Below are 14,341 nucleotides of genomic sequence, written 5' to 3'. Positions count from 1 at the left end.
TCCCCTATTTATAAGAACAAATGTGAATTCTAAGTTTTCCCTAATCAGCCAAGTAAGATCTGAAGGTAAATCTCCCAAAGATAAAAGAACAGTCTAACCAACTCACTGAATCAGTTTGCAATAGATTAGGAAAAAAATATTTGGAACTTTACCTCTTGTTGCTTTTGAAGCCTCTCAATAGCATTCTTTTCACGAGAAATCAAGGCTTCAGTCTTTGCTTGATGCGTCCTCTCTAACTCATGGCGCAGCTCAGAGATTTCTTTCTGGGTCTGCACTTTCTCCTCCATTTTAATCTTTGCTATTTCAACTTCTTTAAAATGTTGAAGCTTTTACATAAAGGAGGAAGAGAGGGTTAAATAGGGCCATCTTCAAATCAAAAAAGACAATTCCAAATTTCACCCTGAAATTCATGTTAGGAAACGATAAATTGATAATAAATAATTACCATGATAGAAAAATCTTAGCAGCACATACTATCTGCACATCTCACATGGTTTTCATGTGTTTATCCCAAAGCAGATCTGACACAAAACTATCAGCTTTAGACAAGAGCACAACAGAAGCCCATGAAGAAAAAAGCACTGCAGGAGTGATACTCTGCTTGGAATTAAGGAATGGCCACAGTCTTTTACTCCTCTTCTGATGCTGTCTTTATTCTTGTCCCTTTGCTAAAGAACCACTTCTGACTAGTGATTCAAGAAATGGCAGAAACAGACCCACACCCTGAATTGCTCAGAAGCCACAGTAATTCACCTGGACACAAAAGAAGCGCCAGAAATGCAAAAAAATGCAGAACATGTAACTTCATCTAAAGAGGATTACAAAAAGACAAGTCCCAATTCACTGACTTCTAAGCACAATTGAAAAAAGGTAAACACCCACAAACAGGAGAGTACAAATCTTGCAACTTCACAGAACAATCATTGGGAACATGACCATACAGAGTGTGAAGGACAATATATGGGAGAACAAATGGGATTATAAAGAATTACAAGAAAAATTTGGAAAAAAAATCGAAAGCAAGCATACAAGACAAAAAATGTGAGGAAAAACTGAGCAAAAAAATCAAAAGAGAATGACAGAAAAATTGTGAGAAAGGATTAAAGAGTGGAAAAGGCACAGTACAAATGTCTGATCAAGCAACTCGGGTCTGTGGGCATAAATTTTGTGAAAAATTAAAGAAATAGTGAGACAATATAGCATCACTTGTATATATAGAAATTTGATTAGAAATGTCTTACAGTAATTCACATCATGTTGCCAATGAATTAATGTAAAGTTCATTGAATGTAGAAGAGATTCCCATCTCCTTTGTTACAACTGGTTTGCATAAACTGATACAAACTTAACACACCAATTAACATGTTTTACATACTACAAAAGACAGAGGCAGTTGGGGAATAAAGACTAAATGAAGAATGATGGTAAATGGAGGTTTAACTCTCCATCTTTCTACTTGTCTGGCTAAATAAATGACAACTACACTGAGTGCCTCTAAAACTGTGTGGAAGAATTCTCATTATCAGATTATCATCTTCACATCTCAGTGATTGTGACAGAAATTAATGAAAAATATATTGAAATGAAATACAGTTGACTTACTTTTTTTCTACCTAAATAAACAGATGATCTTGACTGAAATTTATGGAAACAGAAAAAGATTATTTAAATAAATGTATTTAAATAAATAATAAAATACAGTATATTCCCCCTGCTCCATTTTTCAGACAAGGATTATCAAAGGATTATGTGACAAAACTTTAATCTTATTTCCAAAATGACGGAAAATTCTCTAAAAGAGCTGTCTTCAGTTACAGGAAGAAAAAAAGTTAGAAATTATTCATAATACTGTCACAACTTTAGTGTTTCTGTGCAATGTTTTGAAATAGAATGCAAATTCTCATCAGTATTAAAAATTAATTATCTGTCAAGCTACACAACAGCAATTCACACCTCTCAGTTGCTATGCACCATACAGAAACTCAAGCATCAAAATATTAACTGAGAAGGAAAATGAAAATTGTGGTATAAACATTTCTCCATAAAACTAAATAATCAATAGCAGATAAAATTTACCAAATTAAGAAAACCAGAGTAAGTAAATGTTATGTTACAAATTAACATCAGAATACAAAGCTTTACATTCTGTGCACATTTAACAAAAAAGAGGGATGAAAAATATATATGTTATATCATCAAATTAACAACAGATATTGTATTAATTTAGCCTTCTGTGCTTGTTGTATTAGATTTTTTCAATTTGCCTTAAGTATGAAAAGTTTGCAATGTGTAAAGTAAAAATTAACAAATGTCTCCCTCAAATTCATAAACCAGAGTTATACCTTTTGATGCATTTCTTCTTGAAGCTGCTTCTCTATTTCTTTTCTATATTCATTAAGTTTTACTTTGAAAGATTCATATTTCTGATGCTGAGGATAGGAGTCTGCAAACTGTTCATCAATCAGCTGAAGCTTCTCAGCTATAAAAAAGCAACACATCCATCATAATTTAAAAGCATTCACTGCAGTTACCTTACCAAGACTGCAGGAACCTCACTCTGCAGGACATTCCTCAGCTTATTCAAGCAGCACTATCCTAGAAACACTCTGTACAAAAGCAGAGGCAGCACAGAAATGCCATTTATCTGCTTTATTTATATAGGCTGTTTAGGCACTATTTGTGGTATTACATAGTCATTCATCTTCTTTACCACGGGTGGACAAGAATTTCCTTTTGTATGCAACTTGTAGCTTTTTTGTATTATATATTAATTGTGCAACCTTTAGCTGTTTTGTATTAATATATTAATAAGAGCATGCATATTATACATTCAAGAACTCCCAATCTATGCCTAACTTGCTCACAGAAAGAGGGTACACATTTACAATTCTGTTCTCCAGAACATATTCCAACACATAACATTTCCAGTCCATTTGTCATAGGTCTTAGCTAAATGCCTAAGGAAACACAAGAGTGATATTTAAAAAAATCCTATTCTGACTTTGCCTTATTTTAAGAAATTTTAGAAATCCCATGCTCTAGTAACAGACATGACCTTTACTCATTGCAACTTTAGGTTGCATTGAGTAAATAACAAAGTAATACCATTCATGCAATATATATATAAAGCCATACCACATACCAGTATGAAAATATCTGGGGAGACCTGTTTGCACTCACCAAGAGACTCTCTGTAAGGAGGCACTGAGGTGGTCTGAGTTTCTGTGCTGTGAGTTTCCCTGTTAAGATGATGTTCAGTAAGTCCAATTAAAATCTGCATAAGGAAACCTAGCAAGATCCAATAGATTAGTAATTAGTAAATCAGATTTGTAATTAACAAAGCAATTTTCAATGTACAAGAAAACCTATTTGATTTACAGAAAGAACAACTATTTCAGTAAAAATCAATACTAGTGAACAATTATGTTTTTATTATAAACATAATCCAGTCCATCTCAGTCAGAAAAAGCTGTCCTTTGCAACTTTTCCTCCCATCGATGTCTCTTGATTTCCAGGTCAGCTGAGAGTGAAGATTATTATTACTTAATTATGAGGCCTTTAGGCAACAGGGGGTTTTCAAGATCAAGCTCCTTTAGGTTATACAGCATAGCTAGGTTTTGTTATGCCATATAAGAATTAGTTCTTATATAATGCGATGGAAAATCAATTAAATCTGTAACTAGTTTTTGAAGTATATTCTGCAGGCTAATACAGTGTTATAAAGACAACCCAAAACCTGAGTTTTCCAAAGTTAGTATGAAAAGCCTCCAAAGAGCATTATATGTAATACCTGATTACAGATTTTTCTCATATTTCTAATGTACAAATCATGTATTTTATAAGTAAATGTCAACAGTTAATCCACAAATATGAGTTGGATAATCCTGAAATATAACATTAATCATCCTGGTGTACTGCAAGTTTCAAAATCCAACTAAATACAAATTACTGCATACCAACACACATTTAAGAAATCTGTCTTTTTATTGCTTACATCTTAATAAAAATTAAGCTAACACAATTATCTCTGTCTGCACTGCATGCAAATATTTTGTACCTTTATTTTCCTTCCGAGTTCCTGAAGTCTGTAAGAAAGAAAAAAAGTTTTAGCCAGTCTATTTTCATCACCACTGTAATTTAAGCTTATTTTCAAAATCAAAATAACTTTACCAGTGATTTGTAAAGACTGGATTCTGGATTGATCCTCATTAATTGGAGGAGATCTTGCACAGTCCACAGCTTTGGGGAAAATAAACATCAGTTGGAAAAGGTTAACAAATTTAAAATAATTTCAAGTAAGCAAATGGCACTATTTCATAGTTGTAAATGTTTTCCATTTGTTAATTATCTATTTACCTCCTGTAAAATAATTTTCAGAGGCCTGCTGCTTTACATTTACTTATCTTCACTACTTCAGACATACAGCAGCCAGCATGTAGCTTCATCATCAGCTGAAGCTGTGAAAAGAGAGTTTTGTTCTCTCCCCTCTGTCAACATGTGCTCGCTACTTTCCTTGTCTGTTTTCTTGATTTATCATCCAAATCAGATGAGCTCACTAACCCAAATAATAATTAACTAGTCACCAGGTCAAAAAACTAATTTTCATTTAGAAACAACTTCACTCTATCACACACTTGCAGAGAAGCAAAGGCAAGGCAAGGACTGCACTTTTCAGCCACACTTTGTAGTTAGAACAGCTTGAAATGACCAGGAACCACATTTTCAGGGAACTGAATGGCCAAACACACTTTTATCAGGTTCAGTTCCCCAGTGCTCTGCCACACAGCCAGAACAGCACCACTAGCTTACTGCCAGTTCTAAGTATTCATGAAAATGACTCTGAATGACAGAATGTTTTGTGGAGATGATCAGAAGTTTTAAAAATATTTTTATTTCCTATCACAAAAAATGATCTTTTCAATTGTTAGAATATGACAACCTCCAGAGAACAAAGCTCCTAGATATCATGGAATAGGCAAAATATTGAACTTACCTTGCTCTTCTCTAATCCACTTTCTGGAAAGAAAACAGAAAGTGAATACTCGTAGCCACATCTCTCTAGATGATCTGCCACCAAACTGTTGGAAGCAGTGATCAAAAGTGAACTGTCTTCACTTGGAACCATCTGTGGCTGAAGCTCTCCACTCAGAATCGGGTGCATTAGTTCATGGATTAGCTGGTTTCGGAGGTGTGTCTAATACAGAAACAAACCATTGTATTATCAGTTTACATCTGATTCAATGAGAGTTTTAATTTCTCAAAATCCACAGGGAGCCTCATTTTACTTATACAACCTACAAACAGAAGAGGGCAGACTAATTTTGGGAAAATCTGGAAGTGCACTATGAACACCCTGCCCTTCTTCAAAACCCTCTAATGGTGGATACAATGAACTCTGACTTTCCCTCAAAATGTACCAAACATAGGACTAAAAAGAAGTTCCCAGTCAAGAGCTCACATATTCCCACTCTTGTATCATCATTTTCAGATCTCTGCTTTCCTGTTTTCCTTCCCTTTGGCTTAAATAAAGCCTTCCTGATGTGGCCTTCATCTCAGGTGTTCTTGGAACCCTCACTGGTCCTCTTTTGAGTCTCATTCCAAGAAGCTGCTCATGCCATCACAAAAGTAGATGGCAAAATAAACAAAAAAGTTCAATGTATTTAATATAAATAAATTACTTTGTAGGGAAGCAAAAGAGTACTAACCAAAGATACCTACAGGCACTAATAATAACTAAATGGCATTTTAAAATTATTTATTTGTATTCTGTAAGTTAAATAGAAGGGAAAAAGTAACCTAAAACCAGATCTCCCTTCCATGAAAGGAAGAAAGAATTATTTTCATTATACAGTTATTCAAATTGTTTATACAAATTGTTTATAAGAAAAAATAATGGCACAAATAGTGTTTTAAACTTTCAAAAGCAGGTATGCAACAGTGACACAACTGAATAAAGAGGCAGTGTGTTACCAAAAATGTGACAAAATAATTACCACAACTGAACAAAGCTGGATCATCAGACCAGCCTGATATTTTAGCATGGTTTTCAAGAGAAATTGGGCTGACAACAAAATTACAGAACTACAGAATATTCTGAGTTGGAAAGGATCCCTGAATCCAACTTTCAAACTCAACTAAAAAAACTCTTTCCCATATTAATTTCTGAACTTGTTCAGTCTCAATCAACTTTAACAGACATAATGTTGTCTCAAAAACAACCAGGAACAGCAATCTCTTATACATCTTGTGGCAAAATGAAGGTGGAAAGCACAGGGCTAAATCCTTATCCCTAGTACAGAAAAGGAAGGCAGAAATAACCTTCTAGACAAGTTAAAGCAAAAAATTGAACTTAAACATGAAGTAATCTGATAGAATATTAGTTAAGTTGAGCAAGAAATGGTTCAAGCATTGCAAGCTTGGTATGGAAGTCAGTAATGCAGAAACAAACTGTCCTGAACAGCAAATTCTTTGCTATTGGATTATCAATCATATTTTTGAAATATTGATCTTGATTTTTTCCCTATACATTCTCCTGAACAAGCACACAAGGACAAAACAGCTCAAATAGTTTTAAAACAGGATTGTAGTATTTTAGAAATATTATTCATATAGCATACTTAATTATCATAGGTAATAAGCACATCCTGTATTATTCACATAACATGCTTAATTATCATCGGTAAAAAACACACCCTGTAACCTGAGAGATTCTTTCCTATTTTATATTCTAATTTATTGTTCTCTCCCGTGCCTGATTTCTTTTTTCAAGTATGGGTATTTCCAAAGACTTAAATTAGGCTTTTAACCTTCCTCGGAAAAACACTCCGAGGCCAAGGCATAATGAAAGGCCATTCTGTTCAGGGAGAACCTCGCAAATGGGGGGAAAACCCCCAAACACAACACACCCCACACCTCCCCAAATAATAATTAAGTTGTGGCAAAACAATACTTGGTGGAGAGAGCGAGACGCTTGTACTCGGCACGGCTTTTAGGGATGTCTTAAAGCAGCACAGAGGACCACGGGCAGCACCTGCTGAAAACAAAGCACACCTTAAGTGTGTCCAGCACGCCTCGGCTCTTAAAAGTCTGATACAGCCTTTTCCGGAGCTCCTCCTGGGACAGTGTTTCCCTTTCAACCGATGCCATCGTGCCCTACAACACCGAAACAAAAAGGGCCACTACTGACTCGCAGCGAGACCCACAGCCAGCGAGACGCCGAGCGCTCTCGCCGCCTCCCCTCGGCCCGCTCGGGCTTTCCCGGGCAGCCGCCCGCTACCCACGGGAGGGCGCCGGGGCCGGGAGCGGGGCCGGGAGCGGGGCCGGGCAGCGGGGCCGGGCAGGGCAGGGCCGCTCGGGCGCGGTGCGGCGGCCGCTGAGGCGTCACGGTGGCGCCGGATGGGGCGGGAGCAGCGCGGTGCTTCCGGGGCCGCGGGCGGGCGGACGGGCCGCGGCGCAGGGTAGGCGGCGGGCCCGGGCCGGACCCTGCGGGCTGGGGCTCTTCTCCCTCACCCCGTGTGCCGCTGCTCCCCTGGGGACGGCAGCCCCGCGGGGTCCGGGCCTTCCCCCGGGGGGCGGCGGGACGGGTCGGCCTTTCCGGGCACCTCTGGAGGGCCCGGGGATGGAGCCGTGGAATTGTCCCGGGGAGGAGGCGCCGCCCGCCTGCCGCCCTTCCCCTTCTGCTGCCTGTGAGCAGGGCCCGGGAGGGACAGGCGAGGAGGCTGCTTGGAGCCGGGTGCTGTGGCCTGGGATCGCTGTGACCGGGGGCTCCCGGGGGTAAACCATCGGTGAGCAGGGCAGGAGTCCGTTTAGGTACCTGGGTTCACTTCCAGGTCCCCTCCCAAGGATATTCTCCGGCTCCCCCAGAATCTGTCAGCTTGGGAGGGAGCACGGGCATCTGGCTCAGCCTGCTCAAACAGGGCCGGTCTGGAGCACAGGGCACAGAATTGGGTCCAGACGGTTTTAGAATAACTCCAGGCGTTCTGGACAGGCTGTTCCAGTGCTCAGGCACACGCACAGCAATAAGTTGTTCCTCGTGTCCAGGTGGAACTTCCCGGGAATCAGTTTCTGCCCCTTGTTTCTCATCCTGGTGTGTGGCTGCACCAAGAAGAGCTCGGCTCCATCCTCTTGATGTGCATACTTAAATGTTTATCTCTCTTTAGCCTCTGGTAAATATGGATGGGAGCACATTGGCTGACTTTTAGGAGCTCTTCTACATGGATTGAGAGTTTGTATATAGACCTATCAGCATTTTTGTCTTCTTGTAGGGAGCATTGTTTTGAAGAATGTCTGGAAGTTTCTACTTCGTGATAGTTGGTCACCATGATAATCCCATATTTGAAATGGAATTTCTGCCTCCTGGAAAAGTAGAGTCAAAGGTGTGTTTTTTTCCCCCTATGACACTCCTGTGATTCTTTTATATTTTTACAGTGTATTAGAAGCATGACCAGCATTGTTGTTAAATAAGTATCTATTGTTTTCTGGGGTTTATATTAAACAGAAATTTTGCCATAGGGAGTAGAACTCAAGTTCTCAAGTCTCTTAAAAAATCTTTGCCAGATTATGCTAGTTCTTCACGAAACACAGTTTTCTTATATATTCCCTGCTGTATGTTATAGAATATATATCTTAGTTTTGCTTTCGTAATTTCTCTTAGTGTGCAGAGGTTTTATAATAGCTGTTCATTGTTTAATGCCACTTACTTTTTAAGACATTTATATTACAGTAATAAGATAAAGTAAGAAAAATTTGAAAGCTCTAGTCACTCCTTTATTCTTTATGCTATAAAATACCTAATTTTTTAATCATCTTCATTAGTCATATTTGCTTTCAGTTAAGGAAGGCTAAAAACTCATATTGATAAATAAAGACTTTGAAAATGTGATAAATGCAATACTACTCAATAAGTATTGTTTCCAGTGGGAAAAGAACAAATCTATCTGTAAGTGGCATTACATCAAAGAAAAAATAGATTTCAGAATAAAAGTGTGTGTATCTGAGAGTGTATCCATAAATGGAAGTATATGATGTCACTGATTTTATGGCATCATCTGTATTTTGAATTAATGTCCCATAAAAGATCATAAATAAGGCTACTCAGACTAGACTTTGTGTGAGGATGTGTAAAAGCTGATTGCAGGGAAAACCTGAGAGGTGAGAGTGGCAGTAACAGCATCCTGTTACTTTGAGAAACAGTACAAAACTGCTTATTCTTCCAGTCTGATAAAAGCTTCCAGTGTGGTTTTATCCTGTATCTCTTCTTGGCAGATGTCCTCTGGTGTTCTAGATTGCCTACAAAGTACACAGGCCAAACACTGTGGTCTCATGTTTATTACAGGAAGGGATGCAGTTTACATCTGCAGGCACATATTTAATACTAGTTGCAGAAAAAGGAAGACCCCAAACCCAATAAAACAATCCTGGGTTTAGGTAAACAAATGAGAAAAACAGAATCTTTAGATTATTTTACCAGCATACCTGCCCTCTGTATTTATGTTTTCTGCATCTGTCCCCCAGTTCTTACCCATTGTAACCTATGGGTCAATTTCTGCCAAATTTGACTGAAATGTTACAGTCCAGAAAATGCTACATTTTATGTGTGCTATGTAAATATCACAAAAACAGATGTCTGGAAAGAAGAGAAAAAGACATATGAGGGCCTATATTGTGGAATAAGTTAGCAGTGGGAGTTTGCCCATCAGTAAACAAAAGAATTCATGCTTGAGTTTGTTCCTGAGACGTAATACAGGCTTTACTGATTTTGTTGCTCTCAGGACTGGGTTTGTGATATCTTTTTATTACAACCTTTTTTCTCCCTTGAAACCAAATATCATGAAAACATATGCTAGTTTCATTTAATTACAGGATGGCACATGTAACAAAAAAGCAGGGTAAATGTAACATTCTGTAACTTGAACATTGGTTCTGTAGCAACTGGAGCAAATGATTGTTTGCATTTCATTCCTTTCACTGAATTCCTGCTCTGCTGTGTTCTGGAAATGTACCAGGATGATCATCGACACCTCAACCAGTTCATTGCCCATGCTGCTCTCGACCTCGTAGATGAGAACATGTGGCTTTCTAACAACATGTACTTGAAGACTGTGGACAAGTTTAATGAATGGTTTGTTTCTGCTTTTGTCACAGCTGGACATATCCTTCCCTATTCTCTTTCCTTATATTTATGTAAGAAAACCCTTTCCCCAGAAAGAGGTAAGTTAGATAAAGTGAGTTTGGAACAGATTTCTCTGGCTATTCACCATTATTGTTAGAGTCATCAGCTTCAGGAAGAACTATATTGGGAGGCACAGCAGCTGGGAACAGTTGGAAAAGTGGATTTTTACCTTTGTAGGAGCCAAAATAGCATAATGAAATGTGGTACATGTAGTAAAGAGGTATGAGAGGCTCTAAGCAAGCTTGTATGTATGATCTCTGTTCCCACCCCTTTGACTGTGCTGGAGAGGAGAAGTGACAGTGAACATGCTTGGTGTCAGTCACTCCAGGGGTGGAAATGCAGTGCTGGGGCTTGATACTGTGTACAGGTAGTCCTGGAACTGTTTATTGAGAAACATTTGTTTCACATAGCAAGTAACATTGAATGACATTTTAACTTTAGGGGTACATGGCTGAAGTGCAGGGAGATGCACTTCAGATCAGAGAGGTGATTATTTTCAAATAGGGGGATGTTAAAATATAAAGGTAATGCTTTCCAAATTTTATTGCTTCAATTACTTTTTTAAATGCTTCCTCCTATGAGTCACTGCTATTTCATGTACAGCTAAACATTTGAGGTATATGTTGAATTAGGTGTAAATGCTTATCTCAGGATAATGTCTCTTATCTTTGTAAAAGTTTTATTCTCCTTAATTACTGTACATATGAGATTTATAATGCTTCATGATGTAAGGCAAGAAGATGGAATCAAGAACTTCTTTACTGATGTATATGAGTTGTATATAAAGGTAAGAAATAATTTTTTGTGGTCTTGCTGCACTACTTGTGTGTTCTGCTGTTTGTGCTCAGGCACAGCTGTATTAGCACTTTTTCTCTTGGGGGCCTATATAAGCACCTGTGCAGCCCACATCAGCCAGAGCTGGTAATGTGTGACACAAAAGCTGTATTTTCCATTAAACAGAATAGGTTTTTTGAAATTGTTATAAACTGTGCTCTTTCAGACTTCTTCACTTTAGTCCAGTGATTTTTTTTTTGTAGAATAGGTTAGAATGTTTTGGGTAGGAAGGGACCTCAGAAACCATCTACAACTTCCTTGCCATGGGCAGGGACACCTTCCACTAGACAAGATTGGTTAAAGCCCCATCCAACCTGGCCTGGGCAACAGAGAACTTGTGGGGCAGCTTCTTGTGATGCATTTTGTGGTAGTATGGTATCACTAATGATGATAATGAAAGCACTCTTCCACAGAGCCCGGTAGCTTTGCTCTCAGAACACATAGCCCTTGTTCCCAAGTCCTGGTGGTACTTCCACTGCACAGGGTCATGGCAAACAGTCATGGGAAGCATCACCATCTCAGCCTCCTACAGGCACTCAAATGATCCTCATTTCCACCAGTGTGATGGGTTTGTTCTGAGGGGCTGGTGCTATGGGATGGCTCTGCACATGTATGGAGAGAATGCGAGAGCCTGGAAAGCAAGGACTGTTTAGGAGGTCTGTGCTGTTAGTGACACTAAGTAGGCTCAAAGCTAGTGGTAGATGTCACCTGAAGTGACATTTTTCAGGGCTGGGCATTGTGCTTACTGTGCTTTTCTTCTTTCCCCAGTTTGCAATGAATCCATTTTATGAACTCAATACTCCTATTCGGTCCACTGCCTTTGAAAGGAAAGTCCAGTTCCTTGGGAAGAAACACCTTTTAAGCTGAATAAATAAACCAATCTCCTGAGTGAGTGCTTTTTCCCTACTTTCCTGATTGTTTGAACTGTACTTCATCTGGTTAGTCCCCTGCATGTTTTATACTCATCTTCTGAAGACTGACTAATTGGATGCTGAAGCAGCTTTTTCTTTTGCTGATCTAGATAAGAACAGCCAAGCTTCTCTGGTTAAAAAAAGGTGTATCTCAAGAAGTTTCCTTTTATGTGATATGAAAATAAAGTTTAAAACTGTCAGAGGCTGCAGAGGTACAAAAGAAGAAACTGAGACAGTATGTGTTAATGCATATGCAAAGTGTAAGCCTCTGACTCAGGGTGGGAGGAAATGAGACCTAAATGCAAAAGATGTCACTAGTCACCTGGTTTAATGTGAGCAAAAGGGAACTCTTGACTGTTTGGTTTAAGTGCTTAATTTTATAATAAACTTTCCTAGTTGTATTCTTTCAGTAGAGAGCTCACTCTGCAGACTAACCAGACTAAGATTACACTCTAGTAGTAAATCAAGCTTTTATTTATTGATCTGTAATTGTATGTATATAAAGTACTCAATAAAAAATAGAAAATCAAAAAGCTGTCTCCAGTATATCAAGAAATTTTGAGGAAAACTCCGAGAGTTTAAAAGTCTCTCATTTCAAACTTTCCATGTATTTAGTGCAATACACATTTAGCTGCAATGTTGCATTAATGAATGAAATAGACCAGAAGAGCCAGATCTGCCCTGACATTAATTCTAATTCACACATGGGAAAAACCCAAATGAAATGTTTAAACCCACTGGTTTTTTCCCATTATTTCTTCAACTGCTGAAACTTTCTTTTTGTAAATAAATTTAGAGGAGGATCTTTGCACCATGAAACTATATTTTTTGAGGTTTTAAGAAAGGCATGATTTGACCTGTCTGGCTCCTATTCCATTGTAAAATGTTTTAGGAACCATTTTGCAAAACTTGACATCATTCCAAACCAGTAATTTTTAAAAAGATCATTTGGCATATATGTACCGAATACTTTGCTTAGGTTTACAATCTTAAGTATTCTCTTTCTTTTTGCAGCAAATCTGCATAAGCTATCTTGTACTTTTTTTTTCAAAAAAGTCTGAAAAGTAATTTCCAAAGGAAGTGGCATGCTATTCTAAGAAGTATTTTGCATAGTCTGTATAATTAAGGGGACCACATCTGTATGTGCTCTAAGTGTACAGTCAGTCATCACTTCTGCACTTACTGCTAAGTTGTCACTGTAAAATGTTCCATGAGAAAAAAGAACATATTTACCTTAAATAAAACATGAAATGTTGTAGAATGGATGCCTGTTGAGTATACTTGAAGTGATTTAGAAGAAAACTAGATAACCACAGTAACAGTACCTGGTGGGGTGGCCAGTGAAGATGGGAATACCTGTCTTTGCAATGTTTTTGCATATAAACTGCATTGTACAGCACTTTGATAATGTCACGTAATTTTATATAAATCTTTTTTTTTTCTGTATACATGGAAATAACAAACACACTTGAGGTAAAGCATTCTTGATCATGTGATAAGGAGACACTGAGCTGCAGTTATTTTCTGCCTCCTCCCCTGTAGCATGATATCTGGAAAAATACTAACAGTTAAGATTCACTGAGGAAGTACTTTAGTTAAATAATCACATACTTAGCAGGAAGAAAAGGCTTGGCAAATATGAAGGATTTGTGCTAACAGTTTCTACCACTTCTAGAAGCTACATTTTTATAATTGCATTTGTTGCTGCAGTAGGACATTAAGAAAAATGAAAGCATTTTCTTTCTTGCCTGATTTCTGAGGGCAATTAGCCAAATGGTGCCTGTTCTTATGCCTCCCCTACATCTTTCCCTCTTTCCTGGGAATATAGGAATTCTAGATGGGAAATGCAGACTCAGGTCCACCGAGGCTTTATGAAAACAGACTGTTACTGGCCACAGGAATGGAAGAATTATGTCCTAACTCATCACCTTTGTCCTAGAGTTTGTGGTTCAGGGGCATTGTCTTGTGACAGAACCCTGAAGGCCTTGGTGAGGTAGCTCCAAGTTCTCTGTACATGGACAAACACTTGTTTATGTTTTAGTTTGTGACTCTTCTCAGTCAGCTGAAAGACCACTAGCTGAAGTGATGGGTGAAAATTATCTTGTCGTCAGCTAAAGTCACAAATCTGCTCTAGGCCTGACGGCTGCAGTTCCAGCATGCTTCAGAGAACAGTTTCTCAGTGAAAAGACACCTCCTTTGCAAGGATTATGTTCCTACCCCCTCTCAGGAGCTTAAGAATAAGAATTCAAAATAAAGTCTGTTGCAGTACAAGAAAACAGAGATAATCTGCATTATGCAATAAAGGCAATAAAAAGTTTATGAGTTAAAGGGATTAGAATTAACCTAAGTCATTCAAAAATCAAGCATAAGGAGATGAGAACATTAGCACAAGCTAACATGAAGCAACCTTAGTAAATCCAGGCTG

General features: G+C 38.3%; 2 protein-coding genes across 4 annotated transcripts in view; one reads left to right on the top strand and one right to left on the bottom strand.

Annotated features, from left to right (window-relative positions):
- The window catches only part of OFD1 (OFD1 centriole and centriolar satellite protein), a 29,542-nt gene extending 22,349 nt beyond the window's left edge, over window positions 1-7,193 (bottom strand). For both annotated transcript variants that reach the window (XM_059466514.1, XM_059466515.1), the window contains exons 1-7: window positions 7,051-7,193; window positions 4,994-5,194; window positions 4,171-4,239; window positions 4,058-4,085; window positions 3,181-3,288; window positions 2,343-2,479; window positions 153-326 (exon numbers count right to left, since the gene is read on the bottom strand). In XM_059466514.1, the coding sequence (XP_059322497.1) occupies window positions 153-326; window positions 2,343-2,479; window positions 3,181-3,288; window positions 4,058-4,085; window positions 4,171-4,239; window positions 4,994-5,194; window positions 7,051-7,146 (813 nt within the window). In that variant the 5' untranslated portion in view covers window positions 7,147-7,193. The remainder of the gene's footprint in view (window positions 1-152; window positions 327-2,342; window positions 2,480-3,180; window positions 3,289-4,057; window positions 4,086-4,170; window positions 4,240-4,993; window positions 5,195-7,050) is intronic.
- Window positions 7,194-7,397: 204 nt separating this feature from the next.
- On the top strand, window positions 7,398-12,449 carry TRAPPC2 (trafficking protein particle complex subunit 2). Of its 2 annotated transcripts, none has more exons than XM_059466537.1 (5): window positions 7,398-7,457; window positions 8,265-8,375; window positions 10,005-10,153; window positions 10,877-10,958; window positions 11,774-12,449. In XM_059466537.1, exons 2-5 carry the CDS (start codon window positions 8,283-8,285, stop codon window positions 11,870-11,872), a joined length of 423 nt encoding a protein of 140 aa, XP_059322520.1. In that variant the 5' UTR covers window positions 7,398-7,457; window positions 8,265-8,282; the 3' UTR covers window positions 11,873-12,449. The 2 variants fall into 2 exon arrangements, with proteins under 2 accessions (XP_059322520.1, XP_059322521.1); XM_059466538.1 differs by lacking the exon at window positions 7,398-7,457 and adding an exon at window positions 7,539-7,784.
- The last annotated feature ends 1,892 nt before the right edge of the window (window positions 12,450-14,341 follow it).

This window comes from Ammospiza nelsoni, chromosome 2 (genome assembly GCF_027579445.1).
Source record: "Ammospiza nelsoni isolate bAmmNel1 chromosome 2, bAmmNel1.pri, whole genome shotgun sequence".
Classification (NCBI taxonomy): Eukaryota; Metazoa; Chordata; class Aves; order Passeriformes; family Passerellidae; genus Ammospiza; species Ammospiza nelsoni.
The sequence above is the reverse complement of the archived record's forward strand: the minus strand, read 5'-3'. Positions and strand labels throughout refer to the sequence as shown.

Bases quoted from the DNA above. Each gene is read 5' to 3' on its own strand.
- TRAPPC2 (XM_059466537.1), top strand. From the start codon at position 8,283: ATGTCTGGAAGTTTCTACTTCGTGATAGTTGGTCACCATGATAATCCC. The intron at 8,376-10,004 runs GTGTGTTTTTTT...GAAATGTACCAG, and splicing joins CTGGAAAAGTAGAGTCAAAG to GATGATCATCGACACCTCAA. The intron at 10,154-10,876 runs CCTTCCCTATTC...TACTGTACATAT, and splicing joins TTTGTCACAGCTGGACATAT to GAGATTTATAATGCTTCATG.